The sequence below is a fragment of the Sciurus vulgaris genome (assembly GCF_902686455.1).
Source record: "Sciurus vulgaris genome assembly, chromosome: 11".
Classification (NCBI taxonomy): domain Eukaryota; kingdom Metazoa; phylum Chordata; class Mammalia; order Rodentia; family Sciuridae; genus Sciurus; species Sciurus vulgaris.
Window position 1 is genome coordinate 9,468,413 of NC_136472.1, and position 18,189 is coordinate 9,486,601.

Sequence of the window (18,189 nt, forward strand, 5' to 3'; positions counted from 1 at the left end):
GGTGTCCCCTGGTTTGTGGTGGGGAGGCGAGCTGGGGGTGGGACTGTCCCTGGGGGGTGTAAGATTGTAGCCGTTACCTGGACGCTGGGATAACAAGGGCAGTGGCCCTTGGAGAGTCGTCCCCCCACGCATCCGCTGGGAAGTGGGCTGCAGCGGGGGCAGTCAGAGCCCTCCAGGAGGAGACGGCATAGGGTACACCTTTGCGCCCCCGCCTCAGAAGTGGAGCTGGTCTCCTCCCGTGCTCTCCCACACTCCTTGTCCCTGGAAACATTTTCAATGCAACCCTGACTCCTCGGAGCAACCCCTGGTCCCACCTGCCCTTCCACGAGGCGTGGATGATACCGTGTCCCAGCCCCAGCACACAGTGGGTCCTCAGTGACTAGCTTCTGACTGTGTTCCAGAACAATCCCTTGGCAGTGCCAGAGAAGGAACCTCAGGTGAGAAGCAGGGCGGCCCTCTGAGCACCCCGAGCCTCTCCTGGGGGGAAGCTGGGTACACAGGCTGCCCTGTCCCCTCACCTGCTGCTCTTTGGAGTGGCCTCCCCTGGTCAGCTCCTGCCCCCAGCGGGAAGCGACAGGAGGGGAGCACGGGAGACATCTGTCGGGCCAGAGAGCTGGGGCCACCCACCAGCCGGCACATGGAGAAATCACAGCTTCTTTGGAACAGGAGGAAGAAACTCATTACCCCTGTCAGACATGAGATAGATCTAAGGCAAAAGTAATGGGTTTTTATTTTATGTTAAATTTCGCAGAAACTGACGTTGTTCTCATGAAAAACACCCCCCCCTCAACCTTTGGGGTGGGAGATACACAGATAAGGCCACGAGAATGGAGTGCCGCGTGCACGTCTGGGAGACGAGGGGCGTCTGAGGGGAGGAACCCGGGTGGGTGTTCACTGGGGCAGCTCACCGCACGTGTCCCCAGATGCCCGGACTCGTCTCTTATCTGGGTGCCCACATGGTTGCTGGAGCCTCTTAGGGGATAATCCACAGCTTTGATTAATACATCTCCACGTGGAGACCCTCTCCGAGTCTGCTTCTAGCTGTCAGTCCACCCTTCCTGCTACTTAAGAGAGTGTCACCCTGGTGTCCCCCCGCCCCCAGGGTACTGCCCAGCTCCTGGCCCCCTTCTCTGTCTTCCTGCATCAGAATCCTCAGCTCATTTCCCATGATTCCAGGGAACTCATTAACCCCAGAGCCGCCTTTCTGCCCGGTGACCACCTCTGTGCCAGTTGACCCCCAGCAGCAGAACCAACCCCCTGGGGCACAGCCTGCGGGGGGGCTGTGGACAGCTAAGACCATGTGTGTCACAGATCCCTGGCCCCAGGTGCAGTGGGCCGTGGAACCGAGAGTCAGCAGCCGAGATGACTGTAAAAGTTAAATCTTTCTATTTATTTCAAGAAAGGACAAGGCAGGTGGACCTGGACATTTTATATGAAAACAGACAAACAGAAAATAGGACCAAGTAGTTAAAGTCACATTCATCTCAACATTGAAGTTCAAGGCACCTACAAGACGGAGGCCAAAGGGCTGTTCGCAGTGCACTTTGGTTGTGTGGTCGCGGTGGCGGGTGGGTGTCGGTGTTCTGGAAACCCCTGTCTGGTGGTGAGGTTGGGAGTGAGGCAGGCAGGCACCAGGCCGGGCGTGGCTGGGCCTTGAGGAGCCAGGCCTTGTCAGCCAGCCGGTCCCAGACGGCAGCAGGCAGCAGCGGGGTGGTCCCATCGCTCAGACCCCCCGAGAGCGCTTTACCCTTCAGAGAAAGAGAAAGAAGAGAAGGAGCGTGCAGCCAGATGGCCCCGCGGGGCTGATCCTACAGGTGAGGAAGGCCAGGGCTGGGGAAGCCTGCTGCCAGGGCCGGGCCCCTGGGACAACAGAAGAGGCCTCGGTCCAGACCTGAGAGACCGGGCCTGTCCAGCCACGTCCTGCTGCCAGTGGCTGGCCAGGCACCCCGCCTTCAGTAGCAGGGGGACCGACCCCATTCAGCAGGGCTGGACGACCCCTCCCTGGCCTCTTCCTCCCCCCCGGACCTCAGGGAAGGGCCACCCTGAGCACACTCAGAGGCTTTGCCATACCCATGGGTACGGTGGCAAGGAGGTGCTATTGGTAGCTGTAAAACATTCGCTCTGCAGGTTTGTGGGGTCAGGGGTCCTTCAGCCGCCCCGCTCACACCAGCCTGGTGGCTCCAACAAGCAGAATCATACAAGCCACCGTCGCTGGCGAGCTGTGACCACAGCCTACCCCCTCGCGGCCTTCAACACCCCACTCTCTCCCTGGTTTCCCTCTCTACAATGGTGAAGCCTCAGTGAGCCGGCCTCCCCGACGGCTCTTAGCCTCTCTCAGGAGCTGGAAGACACGGGGACCCCACCCTGATGCTGCGCCCTTGAACCGGCCCTGGACGCCCTGTGGGCTTCTCTGCTGAGGCTGCTGGCAAGCGGCAGTGCTGGGTTGGGGATGATCTAAGGCTACATTCAGGTTTGTGTGTGTGTGTGTGTGTGTGTGTGTGTGTGTGTGACTTCCCCCTTGGGGCCCTTTGGAGAGGGGACTCGCCACGAGGGTGGCCTTGGAACATGGCTAGCATCCCGGCAGGGGGAGCCACCCGGAACTGCTGGCTCAGGGAGATGAGCTGTGGGTGGCCCCAGGTCCACAGTGCTTTTGATTGTCGGTCATGTCCTGTCTCCTTCTGTCTTGAGGAGGCCTGAAGGTTTCCTGCAGGTCGGCGATTCAGGGTGTGGGGTTCTTGGCAGGGGCAGAGGGCAACTCTGCTTTCTGTGCTGCCTCTTCAGCCTCCTTCCTGGGCTCCGTCCCTCTGTCACCCACTCCAGGCAAGACAAGACTTGGAGAAGGGAAACTGAGTCACCCATTAGGGTCGAAGCCAGTGTTGGATCTCACTGAATCTATGGTTCAGGCTCAGGCTCAGTCTGCTGAACGGATCTGCGGCAGAGTCCGGGAGCTGCTTCCAAGAGAAGCTGCCCAGATGAGCCCCTCTCCGTGCCAGGCCACCAGTGTGGCAGGTGTAGGACAAGTGAAGGCCGTTGGTTGCCAACACTCAGGCCTGGCATGCGGAACGTGAGTGGGCAGGCGGCGGGCAGGAGGGGCCCTTGGTAAGAAAGGATTTCCAGCACTCCCGTGTGCCAGGCATGGAGCTGTCTCAGTGAGCTCGTGATGGCATGGCACGGGGTGTGGGAACCTGGTTTCTCACCCACTGACCACCCCCCCTTGAGGACTGTAGAGATTTAGGGCGGGGGGGTAAAGACCTTCCTGCAGGGAGCCGCTGGGTGGGAGTGCGGGAGGACAGCGCCGTGCCCACCAGGCCTCCTGGATGGCTGCGCTGGGGTCCGGCCTCGCAGGGCGCGGGGCTGGGCAGCCTGTCCATCTGCACACTGCCCTGAGTGCCCACAGGGAAGCTGGGTACTTCAGTGATGAGGGCAGGGGAGGCGTGAGTGGTCTCAGGAGCCCAGGGCCAGTTTCTGGAAGCCGGAGTTGCCTGAGGGCTGAGAACTGCCCTGGCCGAGAGGCCTGGGGGCCGAGGAGAGGTGGGGCTCCCCCCTGGTGGCAGCAGGGGTCTTGGGCACACCTGTGAGTCTCACTTATGGTGAAGGAGTGGGTCTGAGCCCAGGAATAACAGAATTTCCAAAAAAACGATAGAAAAACCATATATTAAAAATGTTAAGGGGGTGGCGGGAGCAAAGACCCGAGGGGGCCAGGCGGGAGCGGGTGGAGAGCAAAAGGAATCTTTTTGTCAGTTTTTTTTTTTTTTTTTTAAGAAGCCAATGTAGATATTTCAGGCAACTACTTGGAACATTTCAAAAGAATCGTAAATGCTTAAAAACACAGAGTGAACAGTGCCCCAGGCGCCGTCAACCGGCCCTGATGGATGGATCAGCCAGCAGCCTCCCGTGTGCGGTGGAGGCTGTGGGAGGCCCAGACGGGAGAGAACAGGCCTGAGGCAGCCTAATCTGGAGCCTGGGGCCGCAGGTGGCCTGTCAGCCCCTCACTAGCTTCCTGCTGGAGAAGCCGTGGCCTGTGTCTGTGCGTCTCTTGATCCCGCAGGTCGGAACCAGGATCTTGCAGTCAGAGAACCCACCCGGGCTCCAGCGGGAGAGTGTCTGCCTCGCCCCATCTGAGGCTGGAGTGCTCTAGGTGACAGGTGACAGGTGACGGGTGACGGATCGGGAGCTCCCTGCCTGAACCTTTCCTTGGGCCAGAGTTTCTCTTCTCTGCCTTCAGTTTTCCCTTCGTGGTTGGGCTCACCCTTTCCCTGGCCACAGGGAGCAGATCCGGGAACAGCAGTCCTGCTAAATGATGGCACCAGCCGCTTCTCCAGGGTGTGGCTGGTCACCCTGAGGACAGATGGAGTCTGGAGGGCAGAGCCAGAGTCTCGGGCTGGGGCTCCAACAGCTTCTGAAGGACACTCAGGATCTGCCCTCAAGACCTCAGCTCTCCCAGCAGAAGCAGGCAACCCCGTCCCCGCAGCCAGGCCTGGAAAAATCCCTGCTGTGTGGACTGCCACTTGGGCAGGTCCACCCACCATGAGAAACCCCTCTCCCTTCCCCTCCGAGGAGTTTAATCTCTCCTAATCAATTTAGCAGACTCGCTTGGTTGTAAACGGTAATGATTTGCATTTTTGAGCCTTTTTATCCCTCCTTAAGAAAAAAATGCCCCCTCGCTGTGCATTCTGGAAGCCCGAGGACGGCTTGTTAGTGCTCGCCCTGGCGCCTGGCCAGCCCCGCGCCGGCCGCCGCCGTCACCTGCACCGATTTAAGGGCGGACGGGAACGGACTTGGGATGCTGGCTGACCCTGGGCCCCAGGGGCCTGGCCCTGGGGCGCAGCCCTGGGTCGCCCTGAGCCCCCTCCCCACGTGCCCCAGCTCCCCGTCTGCCGCATCCAATTTTCCTTGTTGTATTTTTCATAAGCGAGAGGCTCCGAAGCCCTGTCCTCCTGGCGGGTTCCGCAGGAAGCAGATTTCTGGAGTGGGCTGGCTTCGGGGCTTGAGCGCTGTTGGCCGGGGTGGGATGCTGTCCTGAGGGCGCCCATGCTCCTGCTCCTGCCCCTCCTGACCGCTGGCTCTGGTGGAGGGGGTCCGGCCTGCCGTCCTGGTAGTGCTGCCCATCATTCCCTGCTGCAGGCCCAGGCTCGCCTCTCAGACCCTGCAGGGAGTCCCCCACCTGCCTTGGGCCAACTGGAACCTTCCAGAATCACTGGAAGGGAGGGGCCCCACTCCCTTGCCCTGCCCCAGGGCACCTGCCTCCCTCCTTCCTGGGCCCCTAGGGAAGGCAGAGGGACCAGGGCCTGTGGAAGGTGGGGGAAGAGGCTCTCAGGGCAGGCGTGGGCTCTAGGCGAGGAGGGCTGGGCCCCTCCTGGCCCCTGCCATCTTCCAGTGACCGTCACTTTCCCCGTCAACATCACCCAGAGCAAGGAAGGAGCAGCACCGGGCTCCTGCCCTCAACCCCAGCATCCCAGCCCTGGGGGGAGGCAGGCCCATGCTACCACGGAGGCCGGTCAGGAAGCGGAGCCCCCTTGGTGAAGACGGAGGCTTCCGAGGCAAGGGGGATGCGGGAGGGAGAAGGGAGCTTTTGATGCACGTCATGTCTGCAGGATTGAGTATGACTAATTAATAGATTTTATTCTTAGTAATCTCTTAAGCATTCCATACGTCGGCCCCACGCCTGAGCTGAGCTCACAAGAGGCCTCATTCGCAAAATGCAAACGACACACGGCCCTGCTGCCTTCTCCCTTCCTCCCCTTTTCTTCCTTTTTTTTTTTTTAAGGGGAAATTTAAAGGAAAATTGCCATGAAATAGAAAAGAGGTTCCAATCGCGACATCTAATTACTACGAAGGGTAACCACTTAACCAAAGAGGTGTAGGGCTGCTTTTTTCTTTTTTACTTTAAACCTGCCTAAATGCCACCAAATACACTCCTGGATGCTGGGGCCAGTGAGGTGGTTCTGGCCGGTTAGAGGTTCAAGGGTCAGGGTGGTGGGTGATGGGCGTGTAGCAGCACCCAGCCCTCGGGTGTCACTGCACACCTCTAAGTGGGGGGCTGGGCACCTGGAACCTCTTCACCTTTCATTGCAAGGCCAGCTTGGAAGGGTTGACCAGAGGAGATGGGGCTTCAAAGGGGACTTGGCGTCAGCCACCCTCTCTGGCTTCGGATACCCTTGGGAAGGACGCCAGGAAGATGTCAGGATGCCAAGAGGCAGAAGAGACAAAACGAGGGTCCCCGAGGGGGTCCAGGGCCCTGGATGGGTGGCGTCTGCCTTCACCAGCATCAGAGCCCTCTGTGTGGGATGGGGTGCCTCTTGTGGGGGCAGGTCAGGCAGGCCCTGGTCGCTCCAGGCTTATGCCACTGCCAGGGCAGGAGAGCAACGTGGTCCTCAGGCCCGGTGCTCCGCCTGGGCAGTCGGCCGGGCGCTGGCCGGCCTGGGACTGCTCTGTGTGAGGGGAGGGAGCTTGGCCACCCAGATGGCTACGCTCCAGCACTTGGGCCCGGGACGCCTCCCCTGCCAAGCAGGGCCTTCTCAGGGCAGGGCCACCTGCTGCCCCTCGGTGCCTTCCCAGCCACCAAGGCCATGACCTGACCTTCGCTGGGGCAGGGAAAGGGGACGGGAGTCCTAATGAGTTAGGGACTGAGTGTGCTGGCACTGCCATGTCACCGATGCAGGAGGGGTGACTTGGGGACCAGCAGTGGGGAGGCCAGGGTGTCCTGGGACCCTGTTCTGGGACCCTGAAAAATGCCACAGTGGTGCCTTGAGGAAGGAGGTCTCACTTCAGAAATTCCAGAGCCCTGGGACCCCGTCTCCCTGGCCAGTGCCACAGACCCAGCCCTCCCTACCCTCTGGGCTCTCCCTATGCACTGGGGTCCCTGTTTCTTCCTGGTAGGTGCCACTGCCAGGCCTGCCCGGGGGGCACCTGGCTCCAGAGGGAGAGCTGGTGTTCATCCAGACCTGAAGTTAAGGCTTGGGAAACGTTCTCTCCTGACCTCCTTGTATGGGACAATGATGCAGGACGCCTGGCCCTGCCCTGGGCACCCCCTGGGGCAGGGGTCAGGCCCTGGGCTGGCGGGCGAGCCCTTGGACTGCCACAGGGAGCCTGTGCCTTGTTCTCCTCTGGAGCAGGACGCTGGGTCCATTTCTCTCAACCCCACCTCTTGGCTGAAGGGCCGGTCAGCTCGTTTGATGTCCAGCGAGCAGACAGCGCCTGGCATGTGTGGGCAGCCCTCTGAATGCTGCCAGACCCTTCTTCCTGCCTTTGCTCTGGTCCAAGTGGCAGAGGCCTTTTGAAGGTGCCCCTGCCAGGAGCCAGAAGCCTTCTCATCCTCCCGCCCTCCAGCCAGCGTCTCTTCTCTGATGTCCCTTTTTCCCAGCGCGGGGCAAGCGGTGCGCAGCCCAACGGTGACCGGGGCTCGCGCGCGGGACGCAGCAGGCCTCAGAACCCAGGCGCGCGCCTCCCTCCCTTCCAGGGCCACTGCCTGTGTTCCATCATCGAGCCGACCTCGGGGCACTGGCAGTTGACAGACGACAGCGACGTTGATTCCAGGGGGAGGAAATAAAATCCCGACTCTTCTGATGGCCCCGGTCAGCGCCCTTTGGGAGGCTGGCCTTTTTAGAAAGAGATCTGATGGCTCATTCTTGAGAACAGAGCCCCAGGTGTGGCACAGGCTGTTTTCAACATCGGCCTGGAAGCTGATGTCTCCCAGTGATTTTCTGAAAATTTTCTCTTTTTCTGGGCTTTGTTTGAGCAGCCATGGAAACCAGTAGAGCTAATCAGCTGATTTTTATATTAGCTAACACCTGCCCCAGGAGGAAGCACACAGTAAACGCTTTTGAGGTGACTGCGTTGGTCTGGGGGAAGGGAAGGGGAGGTAAGGGCACTGGCAGACCAAGAAGCTTTTCTTTGTATCAGAGAGTGGCCCAGCTCCGGCCATGCTGAGATGGGACGGAGCTGAAAGCCCCTTGCCCAGCTCCTCCCTCACCCACCCTGCTGGAATACATGCCTCTGCCTCTAGAAACAGCCATACCCGCCACCCAGGCTGAGGCACCTCCCTCCACCTAATCCCATCCCCAACACGTGGATTTACTTACTCAATGATTTCTAGGAGAAAGCAACATTTTTGCAATTCTATTGTCTCAGGAAATGGTAAGAACTGACTCAAGAAGTGCTTTAAGGACGGTCTATGCGGCTCTATCTACCCATCTGGACTGAGAGACGCGACACAGATAGACGGGCAGACAGACGCACCTCCAGGTGGCAGGGAAAGCTACAGCTTCCATCAGGGCTTCTACGGAGTATGGTGCATGGAGCTGAAGAGCATTCAGCATAGGAAAAATAAAAAGCTGGATTTTTTTTTAATCGACTACATTAATTGTTCCAAGAATGCAGTGAAAGATGCCATATTTCTGCAAATCTGCAAGGGAGATGGCATGGGAAGAACCCGGGAAGAGATTTCAGGACAATATCTCCATAGCAAAGGATCTTTTCCTCCCCCCTCTCTTTTGCGAGGGTCCCAAAAACCTTCCATCATGTCGCAGCCAGAGAGCAGCTGGCAGCGGAAGGCTGCGTACCAGCTTCGGTCGGATCAGCTGCTTCTCTCTGATCCTGGTCCTTTTGTGACGGCCCTGAACGGAGCAAGAGGTGTCCACAGATGTTGTACAGGTAGTATCTTTTCAGTCCAGGAAAGCAATCCCCAGCCCAACCTCTTGGCAATTATCATCTTGAGCCTCCCCTTCCCCGGCTGGCGTGATTCAGCATGAATGATGTCTCCAGCAACATCCGATACCCCTCCTGCCTTCTATTTGTTTAGGGGCAAAAAATTTTTTTGTTTTCACTGTCGTGTTTTACAAAATCGATCACCCTGCCCAGACTGGGCTTTCTGCTGGGACAGACCGTGTGGCATTTCTCTTCCTTGCTCTCTTGGCTGGCAGCGGGCAGGACGCCTGCCGGGCGGGGCTGGGCGGGGCTGGGGCGAGCCGGCCTCAGGTGTAGGAGTAGTCAATGTCGGGAATGCCCCCTTCCCGGTAGCCCCGCGTGGTGCCGTAGCCGATGGTGTGCGTGCCCTTGCAGAGGCTGCTGCCGTTGGAGGGGAAGATGGTGTGGACCACGTACTCCTCTTTGGCGCGGTAAGGGTTGATGGGCAGCATCTGCAGCCCGGGGCCGCGGATCTCCAGGATGGAGTTGTCCTTCTTGGTCCCCGACTCCATGTAGTCGTCCTTTTTCCTGCTGCCCCGGTGGTAGGCCCGTTCCCGGGTTAGCAGCTCGCCGGCCCGGTGCACGTACCAGCAGATGGCCCCCAGGACCAGGAAGAGGAAGACCAGAGCCACGGCGCCGCCGATGATGCCGGCCAGGGGCAGGCCCGCCATGGTGCCCGCGTTCTGCTCCTGGTTGAGCGTGGTGGTGGGTCCGTAGCTGTCAGCCGTCTCCGCCTTGGCACACACGGGCGTCTCGTCGGCCGCGTAGGTGTTGCCGGTCTCCATGGTGACCATGCAGATGATGTAGGTGGACTTGGGCTCCAGGGCCGTCAGCAGGTACTCCGTCTTGTCTCCCTGCACCAGGGTCTCTGTGATGGAGCCCACGGCTGGGCTGTGGCCCAGGCGTAGCCAGCTGAGCCGGAAGGAGGAGGCGGGCAGCGTGGCCTTCCACGTGATGCGGATGGAGTCAGCCGTCAGGGGCTTCACCTGGATGACCAGGGTCTTGGCTCCGTCGCCCGTGGCCATGGGGTAGTCGATGTTGGAGTCCGGGAGGCGCAGCCCGGGCCTCTTGGCCTTGAGGGTGAAGAGGGAGCCTTGGGGCGTGGTGGCCGAGGCATGGTTGCTGGCCGTGGTCTTGGCAGCCGTGTTGGCCGCCCCGCCCTGTGACCCTGTCTCGAAACACTCGTCCATCTCGCTGGTGATATCCTTGATGGCCATGCCGCGGACCTTCTCGGGGCCCTGGCACATGAGGCCCCGCACGTTGACCACGGCCGCCCGCGCCTTCACCCAGTCCCGCAGCCACATGAGGTTGCAGCCGCAGAACCAGGGGTTGTTCCTGAGCAGCAGCTGCGCCAGGTTCCCCAGGCCGTCGAACAGGCCGCGGGGCAGCGTGGTGAGGTTGTTGTTGGACAGGTCCAGCCGCTCCAGCTCGCGCATCTTGGCCAGCGTGTTGTAGGGGATGTGGCTGATGGCGTTGTCCTGCAGGTAGAGCTTCTGCAGGTGGGCGCTGGGCAGGTTGAGGGGCGGGGCGGCCAGGGAGTTGCGCACCAGCGAGAGCTCCGTGAGGTTCTGCAGGCGGCTGAAGGTGTCGTCGGCAATGCGCTGGTTGGCCAGCAAGTTGCCGTCCAGCACCAGGCGCCGCAGGCTGTGGAGGCCCTTGAAGGCGTGCAGCGGGATGGTGGAGATGCGGTTGTCGTCCAGCCGCAGCTCCTCCAGCGTGTGGGGCAGCCCCGAGGGGATGCTGCTCAGGTGGTTCCGGCTCAGGAAGAGCAGCTTGAGCTGTTTGCTGTCGGCGAAAGCGTCCTCCTCGATGCTGACGGTGGACACGGAGTTGTCGTCTAGGTGCAGCTTCTCCAGCAGCGGGATGCGGGCCAGGGAGTCCCTGGCGATGGTGCGCACGTTGTTGTCCTGCAGGTGCAGCTCACGCAGGGACCGGGGCAGGTTGATGGGGAACTCGTCCAGGTCGTTCTCGTACAGGTAGATGACCTGCACGTTGGCCTTGGTCTTGAGGTCCTGCGGGATGCCCGCGTTGTTGATCTGGTTGTTCTGCAGGTACAGGGTGGTGGCGTCGTCGGGGATGTCCGCGGGGATGGAGGTGAGCCCCCGGTCGTTGCAGTAGATGAAGCCGTTGTCGCAGCGGCACACGGAGGGGCAGGTGGTGCTGTCGATGACCTCCGTCAGGAAGGCGATCAGCCCGTAGCAGAGGAACAGCCAGTCCCGCAGGTCCATGGTGGCCGTGGTCATCACGACGGTGGCCGTGACGGTGGCGGGGGGTGTGGTGGTGGTGGTGGCAGCGGGGTGTGCCACCACCATGGTGGACGGCTGGGGGAGCCGGGCCCCACCTCACCTGGAGCCTCAACACCTGCAGAGAGCACAGGACAGGTGCCGTGAGGGTCCGAGGAAGGAGCCGCGTGCCCACCCACCTGCTGTCAAGGGGTCCCCACGGTCGATCCTGGAGCGCCACAGCCAGAGTGCAGGGCACGACCCTTTTCGTGTCGGGTTTAAGGCCCAAGTGGACTCTGGCTGAGGTCTGGCTCCAGGGACATCTGGCTAACACTTCCGGGAGCTAAACCTGCTCATTCTGCTCCTGGGTGTCACCAGAGGGCTCGGGGAGGTTAGTTCCCAGCTGCCAGGCTGCAGCGGGGCCCCTTGCAAGATTTCACACTCAGCCACTCTACGGCTTACGCTAAATATGCTGGTCAGTGTCGATGGGATGGATGGGATGGATTCAGGGTGTGCTTGGTGGACTTGGAGCCGCCGTTTCCTACTGGAACGGAGAGCACCCAGGGTCTGAAGGGAAAGCTCTAGAAAGGCCTCTGAGCTTGAAGCGGGTGTCGCTGGGACTTGCCAGCAGCGTCACTGGTGAGCAGTGGAGAGCACAGAGCTTCATTGTCTGGTGGCAAAACACCTCTCCTGTGTGTCCCTCGTACACTGCACAGAAGGAAGGAGAGGTGTCAGCAGAGCAGCCTTCTCAGGTGTTTACAGGAATCACTTGTTATCAGAGGCGCCTTCCCGGCTCTGTGTTCCGTGCTGTGTGGGAAATTATTCCACACCTTGCCCCTTCCCCAATCCTGAAACTTTCAGCTCCTCAGAGAAAAAAATATATGTACGTGTCTCTGCGTATCTGGATGTCGGCTTTCCTGCATTTACAGAAATGAGGCGAACAAGGGGGAGGTGTCAGCACGCAAGGGAATTGTCAGCAAGGTGTAATTTCAGTTTTCACAAATGGAAAAATTGCGGCGTAGATTTTTCTCATATTATTTTACTGTTCATGGTGGTTAAAAAAAAATCAATTAAAGAGAAATTATCTTTCCGTCTCAGTAGGAAAGGTGTCTGTGCAACTGGCAAAGGTCTGCTGTGAAACTCTGGGGCCATGAGACTTTCCATGGTGGGACCCGATGACTTCTCAGGCCTGAGCTGAGGCTCCAGCCTGGGAGGGCAGCCTGCAGGGAGGAGGACTGGTACCCGCTGAAGGAGCCGGCGGCAACCTCGTTCCTGCCCCAGTGCCTGAGTGTCTGCGTCCCCTGCCAGGCCAAGCCCTCTCCCTTCTCTGTCCCTGTCTCTTCCTGGCCTGCTTACTCTCTGTCCTGCAAGCTCTTCTTCACCGTTCAGGACCCCGTTCTGCTAGGTCCTCTAGGTACCCCTGATGGAGCATCCCCGGCTCCATCCACCCACTTGTCCATGCATCGACCTGTCCATCAAGCCATGCATCCACCCACCCACCATTGCCATCCACCCACCACCTGTCCATCATCCATCCCTCGAACACATCTTTATGGAGCATCTACCAGGTGCCGGCACTTGGGGTTCTATTCTGGTGGGACAGTAGCTCACACTAGAATAGAGACTTTGCTTAGGTCTTTCTGAGTATTTAAGTCATTTAGTTCTTCCAGCAAATGTGGAATCGGTGTTTTTGTTTGCTTGCTTTTTGCAGTACTGGAATCGAACCCCAGACCTCGCCATGCTTCGCAGGCATCTGCCCCGACACGTCCCCTGCCTCAGTGCTCTCCTTATTCACATTTAGCAGAGGAGACGGCTGAAATTTACAGTGGCCACTTGAGAAGTGCAAGGAGAACCCCGGGCTCTCTGCATCCCAGACCGGAGCCTCGGGCACTGCCAGGCTTGTAGGGCAGCATACTGGGCAGTTAGGGGTTAAAGGCAGGTGCTGTGGCCTTGCGGGCAGGGTCTGGCTTGGCTAGTCACCACCCAAGGATGGAAGGGACCGGGCGCTGGGCTTGCCCTGCAGCCTTTGGCTCCTCTTGTGTCCACGTGGACTTCTGCTCCATCCTCCGGGCAGCTCTGTGCCTTCCAGAGCTCCTGCCTGGTCCCTGGCTTATGCATGGGGCCCCCTTAGGGCCATAGTGGCACGAGGTGGACCCAGCTCAGGTCCTGCCTGGAAGCAAGTGAGGGCGAGGGAGGGGTGTGCAGGCCCTGCCCCAGAGCTGGAGGGCGGAGACTCAGTGGCCCCTGCCCTCGCCTCTGGGGACTCGGAATTGGCCTTGGCTTCCTGCGCTCGGAGCCCAGCTTTCCCCCGAGCCTGCTCTGTGTGGTGCGGAAAGCTACTCCACACCTGACCCCAGGATCCTCGGTCGTCTGTTTCCTTGGTAACCCAGGAGGCCCTGACTCCCAAGTTGGTCTCTGACAGGACTGCCTAGCCCCTTCTCCCGACTCCCTCTGATCCAGCCCCTCCTCCCCTCCCAGGCATTCAGTCTCCTGGTAAAGTCCTTGTGTCACCACCCACCCCCCCCAACCCAAAGCCCTCCAAGACCCCCCCGGGAGCCAGGAGCAATGGCGCAAGCCTGTAGTCCCAGCAACTTGGGAGTCTGAGGCAGGAGGAGCGCAAGTTCAAAGCCAGCCTCAGCAACTTGGCAAGGCCCTAAGCAACTTCGCAAGACCCTGCCTCAAAATAAAAAATAAAAAAGGACTGGAGATGCAGCTCAGTGGTAAAAGGCCCCTGGGTTCAATCTTCAGCACCAAAAAAAAGAAAAAATTCCCCGTGGATCTGGCGTAGCACCCTGGTGGCCTCGTCCGCTGCTCTCCTCTCAGACACACTCTGGCACCACAGGGCCTTGAAGGTGCTGTTCCCGCCACCAGGAGCTCATCCCAGATCCACATGCTCACTCCTTCGTGAGGCTGACCCTGCCACCCTGTCAAAAAGTCTAAGCCAGGGTGCTCCTCTCCGTTCTTTGCCTGCCTGTCATGTTTACCGCAACTAATGTGCTACTTACTTAAAAAAAAAAAGTGGCGACCGCCTGGGGGTGAGCACCAGGACACAGGGCCTTCGGCGCGCCTGCTCTGCAGCTGCGGCCCCTGGGCCCAGCCTGGAGCTTGCTCGGGGTCAGCCTCTTATTGACCCACTGTGCAGGCGAGGAAACTGAGGCATGAGAGACTTGCCCCGGTGCCCTGGAGGGGTGGTGGAGTCTGGGTCCCACCCCAGCTGTCTCGCTGCGGGACCCCACGGCTTGACCACAAAGTGTCCCTGCCAGCCCGGGCACGGCGGGGGCTGGGGCCAGGGCTGAGATGCTCACTGAGTAGCCCCGCCTGCTCGTCCTGTGGAGTGAGCAGAGCAGATGGAGACGAGGCCACGCAGCCTCCCCTTGTGGCCTCTGGGACTGGGAGGGCACCCACCAGGCCCCAGAGAGGACAGGCTTGAGGCAGAAGGTGGTGCATCCGGGCCCTCAGGGCACAGGGCCGGGCCAGCCCTGGGCCAGGCCTCGCCTGCTCCGCCTTCATGGGTAACAGGTGCCCAGGCCCAGGGTGGGCACCTTGCCTGGCGGTCCCAGTGACACAGGTCTTTGGTTCTGCTTTACAGCTGAGCAGCCTGAGGCTCTGAGCTGAGGGGCCCGTGGGTCGCCACCAGCCCAGACTCCAGCTCCCTTTTTGGTACAGAGCCAGGACCCTGGAGGGCATGGAAGGGGCTTATGAGCAGGGGTGGGGGAGCCAGGAAGGTCCTGCTCTAAGGTCACCTCGCCCTGGCCTCTGGGGTCAAGTGTGAGCACTTGTGCCCGGGCCCCTGCACCTCGCCTGAGGACACACACCCTCCCTGGCCTATCAGCTGCTCAGTCTGACACGAGGGACCTGGTGGCTTCTGCCCATGGCCATTCCGGGGCAGTGCCCTGAGCAGGGGGCAGACTTGTTAAGGCCAAAGCCAAGGCCAGCCACCACTCTCCCTGGCAAGCACATCCGCTCCTGGCACCCGCACAGCTCACGGCCACAGTCTCTGCCTCCAGAGGCCCCGCATCATAATAGAGTCTAAATTGCACCTTTCAGAGATGCTTGATGGATAACCGAGAAGCATTTGGGAGGCAGGGACCCAAGGCCTTTCCGCTCCTCTGTCTGCCGGCTCATCCATCTTGGCCTGAGTCTCCCCTGCCGCCCCCGTCCCCAAGGCCGGCCTAGAGGCTGAGCCCGGGCCTCCAGGAACAGGGGAGCCCAGGGATGGGAGGGCGGCAGCAGGTGGTGCCTCGCCGAGGAGCCCTGTAACTGCCCAGCACCTGGCAGCCTTTGTATTCCCGTGTTGTGTGCTCAATCGTTTATGTGGCCGTCACATTAAACCTGGTCAGTCGCCCATCTTTTACGGGATCACTTGTCATCATTGTGCAGATCCTGCAGACGTCGGTGGGGTATGAGTCACGGCCTGCCAGCTGGGTGAGTGACGGCAGGACCCTCGGTGTGCCCCGTGTGTGCGGCAGGGAGCCGAGGGGTGGCCCAGGCTGGAGGTGCCCCTGGCTGAGGGCCAGCACATCATTCTTGGCACTTCCTCCGTTGCTGGCTCCCGCCACCTTCCAGGATAGAAGCCGGGTTCCAGTCCTGCCTCAGCCATGTCCAGGCTGTGATTTTGAGTGGCCTGCTCTCCCTGTCTGAGCAGCAGCCTTCTCTGCCACCCACCAGCTCTGCTCCTGCACACCTGCCTGTGAGCAGCAGGTCCGGCGGCCCCTGTGAGCACCCACCAACTGGCTGGATGCCCAGCTGGACACCCCTGGCTTCCAGGCACCTGCTCTGTTGTCTTCCCCAAATGCTGCCAAGCGGGGCTGGCAGAGGCCCCTAGGGAGTGGAATGAGGCCCCAGGCCTGGCACTGTGGGAGAGGACACCTGCGGCAGGCCCCGGGGGGACACAGGCACAGAGGGAACCAGGCTGGGCAAGAGCAGGGCCCCTGCCTCCCGGCCTGGCCCTCCTGTTTTCCAGTAAAGGCAGCTCATCCGGGGACAGTCTGATGCCGGGCCCCCAGAGTCCCAGGCACAGTCTCAGCCCTGCTTGAGGGAATTCCAGATGGCACTGGCCCCAAAAAGGAGACGTGGGGACTAGAAAAGAGCACAAGGCCCTGGGGCTGGCTCCCCGGTGGCCTCCCCAGCCCCAGCTCTCTGGCCTCAGCAGGCCATGTGGCTGAGAATCCCACTTTCCTGGGAGCATGGTGACAAGGGAGTTATGTGGTGATGAGGTGCAGGCCCTGGTGGACTTGGAAGGGGAGATGCCGCCCCCAGGAGGGGCCCAGGTGCTCCTCTGAGCCCCGCTCCGGTCGGCCTCAGAAGAGGCCAGGGCAGGGAGTAGAGTGGGAGGACTCTCAGCCTCAGAGGTGGCCGGTGGCCTGGGCAGAGGAGGCGCTGGGCACCACTGCTCGTCATTAATGCCTGGCGCTCGCCCCAGCTGGGGGTCCAGGGCGGACGCCCCTGGCAGCTGGGCAGGGGAACCAGAGGCCTGAGTGAGTCCAGCGCAGGGAGTGGGGGACCGGCCTCCACAGGGCCTTTCCCCAGGTGGCCCCGCAGACAGAGCTGGGGAGGGGCTCAGAGCAGCTCAGGGCAAGCCGAGGAGCCCTTCTGCGCCAGACACCGGCATGGCACCTGGACCTGTGACCCTCCTCCTCCGTAGCTCCCCATCCCACGGGGCTTCCCGTGCACCTGGCCTTGCAATGCTCCTCCTTCCCTCTCCACACGGCCACTTCCTGCCCTCCCTTCAGGCCTCGGCCTTCCCTGAGCATGCTGCCCGTGAATAAGGGGGCCCCTTCTGAACCCACAGCCACTGCTCAGCAGATGCTTCCTCGTCATGTGCTCAGAAGTGGACAGTGCATGTGCAAAGGCCCTAGGGTAGAACTGTCGGCTTAAAGACAGTTCCAGCTGAAGAACAGGCACCAGAGAGGGGGAAAGTGAGGGACTGGTGGGAGGAGCTAGATCCTGGAAAGGGCACTGGCCAGGTGCACAGCCCACCTGCTGTCAGAACCTGCTATTTTTGGAGGCAAGTCTTTGCCCTCTGTAAAGGCCCAGGGAGCCGGGAGGGTGGGGACAGGGGATGGTCTCCGGCCCAGGCCCACTCCCCTGGTGTCCATCCTACCTCCATGGCATGGTGGCTCCCACCCCATTGAACCCCGAGGCCTGGTACCCTCCTCTCTCCAGCCTCCTTTGCAATTCTGGGTGCAGAAGACCCTCTGGAGCCGCTGCTGAGCAGGGGTGCCAGCAGGCTGTCCTGGGAAACCAGGGTCGAGGGTCTCAGACAGGGCCACTCAGGGAGGGCAAGTGTCACCCCTAACACCGTGGTAGGAAAGCAAACACCTGCTCATGTCTGTTAGTTTTCTGAAGCTGCATGGTGGCCACTGGCCACCTCTCCCCCTTGGCCCATGGGGGGCTGTACCTTTTCTACCAACCCCAGCTGGCGAGCCCTGGCGGTCTGCCCACGTGGCCTGTGTGGGCGTGTGTTGCCCCGGCCCCTGGGCACTCCGGTGTCCCCTGCCACGCTTCCTTACCAGCTGTGAGCAAGATGGAGGGAAGAGGCCGCCGCAGCCTTGGTGCTCAGGGTGGCCACGGAGAGCCCCTCTCCTGGGGAGGCAAGTAGCCTGGCAGTCAGCCAGGACGGTGCGGCTGCTGGGCCCACTGAGGGGTGGCCTCCGGTCCCAGGTCCCCTGTACAATGGGACCATAAGTGATCTACCTCCCCGGCTCTTGCGAGCATCAAATAAGGTGGCTCTAGTGCCTGGCAGTGTCCAGCATGGGGGAGCCGCAGTCACCAGCCATGGGCACCTCCCGGGTGCAGGCCCAGCGCAGGCGGGGAATGGAGACTGTGTCTGGGGAGCTTCTCCAGGGGCCCTCATCAGGTGGCTGACCCGGGCCGCAGGCCCAGTGTGGTGCTCCCTCTCCACAGGGGCCCAGGGGCACAACCCTCAGGGACCTCCCAACTCCCACCCACAGGTGCCGCCAGCCTCACCCATCACCCAGACAGCCTCACTTCCGGCGCCTGTCCAGTGGCCACCCAGAACGGGGACTGTGGTGCGTGGGGGTGGGGATCCCTTTAAAACCTAAAGTTAATTATTTTTCTAATTTCGAGCCGCATGCATTATGCATCAGCTGTTATCGCCGGTAATTGCAGACAGGTATGCAAATCCACCTCAAACACGCAGCGTGGCCCCAGCCGTGTCCCCAGCCGTGCAGGGGCCGTCTGGGCGGGGCCGTTGCCGGCGCCGGGCTTCCTGGCTCCAGAGAATGCGGAATGTGGCTTTAAAAAACAAGACTTTAAAATC

The 18,189-nt window shown here is 60.8% G+C and overlaps 2 protein-coding genes across 7 annotated transcripts in view; one reads left to right on the plus strand and one right to left on the minus strand.

The window, feature by feature from the left end:
• Positions 1-18,189, plus strand: part of MACROD1 (mono-ADP ribosylhydrolase 1) — a 132,677-nt gene that overhangs the window by 29,126 nt on the left and 85,362 nt on the right. The window lies entirely within an intron of this gene.
• FLRT1 (fibronectin leucine rich transmembrane protein 1) overlaps positions 156-18,189 on the minus strand; it is a 76,773-nt gene continuing 58,739 nt past the window's right edge. For 2 of the 4 annotated variants that reach the window (XM_079102166.1, XM_079102165.1), the window contains exon 2: positions 6,901-11,046. In XM_079102166.1, the coding sequence (XP_078958292.1) occupies positions 8,973-10,997 (2,025 nt within the window). In that variant the 5' untranslated portion in view covers positions 10,998-11,046 and the 3' untranslated portion in view covers positions 6,901-8,972. Of the gene's footprint in view, positions 1,749-6,900; positions 11,047-11,614; positions 16,722-18,189 lie in introns of those variants that run through there. The other 2 variants (XR_013757563.1, XM_079102167.1) reach the window with 2 other exon arrangements.